Genomic DNA, 1,485 nt, shown 5'->3' on the forward strand with positions numbered 1-1,485 from the left:
TAAAGGTTAACTAGCGTTACAATGTTTTATGTACAAGCTAATTCTCCTTTTATATATTAATAGCTGACATCATTTTCCTAAAACTTTGATTTGTAAGATCATTTGAAAACTTACATTTGGGCAATCTCTAGCCGGTTGGCAAAGTTCCTGGAAACAACCCATAAAACATAACGTTATCATAGAAATGACAACAATCATGAAATACTGTAAATGCAGAAATGTTCGCGGTGGATTAATGTTCGCAGTTTTTGCGGCGACCACTTCACCGCGAACTTAAAACCACCGCAAACATTTTTCTATTATGTAATACCATACCGTTTTAAGACTGCAGTCGATGGTGTTACAGCGAAATTAAAACCACCGCGAAAAGTCATTTTTCCTGCTGCCACGAAATTAAATCCCCGTGAACTTAAATGCATTTACAGTAACATAAAGATATGCCAAAGCTGTCAACCTGAATAATAAAGTCTATTCATCTATTACAACCTCAGGCTGTTAACTGATAAGAAATAGAAAACTAAAAGTAGAAGTTACAGTATCAAATTAACGTTTGCCTTTAAGAAATGTACATTTTATGCCATAAGACATTGGTTCAGCACCAAGGACAGGGCAGAAGTCAGTAGAATATGGTTGTTCTTACCTTAGAATTTCATTCCACTGCTTGTGGTCTTTAGTCAGTTCTTGTAGCCTGTAGAAATCAACAACCAAGTCTAAGTCTAAGGAACTGTTAGCATTTTCAACACCCAGAAATGGTATGAAAATATCAATTACCATATGCCTAAATAACATGATTGTATATCATTAATCTCAAATGCATGAATTGCTTGGCATGGGCAAATAGTTAACGGTTTAATTTCTATTAGTGGTATATTTATGCTACGTTATCCTATAGCCAGGCCCCACGGACCAATCAGAAGGCCCCGTTCCACGTTTGTAATGATGCCGTAACAAATAGATTCAATCCAGGCCGGTGTGTATTGCTCACCGGCCTGGCACACGTTACAACTATACTTTGCATACAAATAACACCTGTATGCATTAGCTATGCTTATTTAACTCTTTGATTGGCAAAGTCAGTGGCAACAAACACGCCGTACTTATGCATAATAAGATCAGCAAAAAATCCGTGGCATCGTAGGGCAGGGAGCATCTTAGGGCAGCCTCCGTTAGTGTAGAATTTATTGTAAATTAACGTTTGCCTTTCAGAAATGTACATTTTATGTCACAAGACATTGGTTCAGCACCAAGGACAGGGCAGAAGTCAGTAGAATACGGTTGTTCTTACCTCAGAATGTATGCCTTATGGGCTCCATCTTTATCCATGATAATCCTGAAGGACAACAAATTAAAGCAAAGTAAGTAATTGTAATCTTGCCTCTAAAAAGAAAAGTATCTCTGTCATAATCAGCTAGACTGAAGGGACCCCCCTTATAGATATTATTAAATAAATAATGAACCTTTATTTTTTGTATTTTTTTGCTGCTT

The 1,485-nt window shown here is 36.8% G+C and overlaps 1 protein-coding gene across 1 annotated transcript in view; it reads right to left on the minus strand.

Moving 5' to 3' along the window:
- Positions 1–639: 639 nt before the first annotated feature.
- Positions 640–1,485, minus strand: part of LOC118416688 — a 5,214-nt gene continuing 4,368 nt past the window's right edge. Inside the window, exons 6-7 of the mRNA XM_035821877.1 lie at positions 1,286–1,330; positions 640–688 (exon numbers count right to left, since the gene is read on the minus strand). Of these exons, the coding sequence (XP_035677770.1) occupies positions 1,316–1,330 (15 nt within the window). The 3' untranslated portion in view covers positions 640–688; positions 1,286–1,315. The remainder of the gene's footprint in view (positions 689–1,285; positions 1,331–1,485) is intronic.

This window comes from Branchiostoma floridae, chromosome 5, assembly GCF_000003815.2.
Source record: "Branchiostoma floridae strain S238N-H82 chromosome 5, Bfl_VNyyK, whole genome shotgun sequence".
NCBI lineage: Eukaryota > Metazoa > Chordata > Leptocardii > Amphioxiformes > Branchiostomatidae > Branchiostoma > Branchiostoma floridae.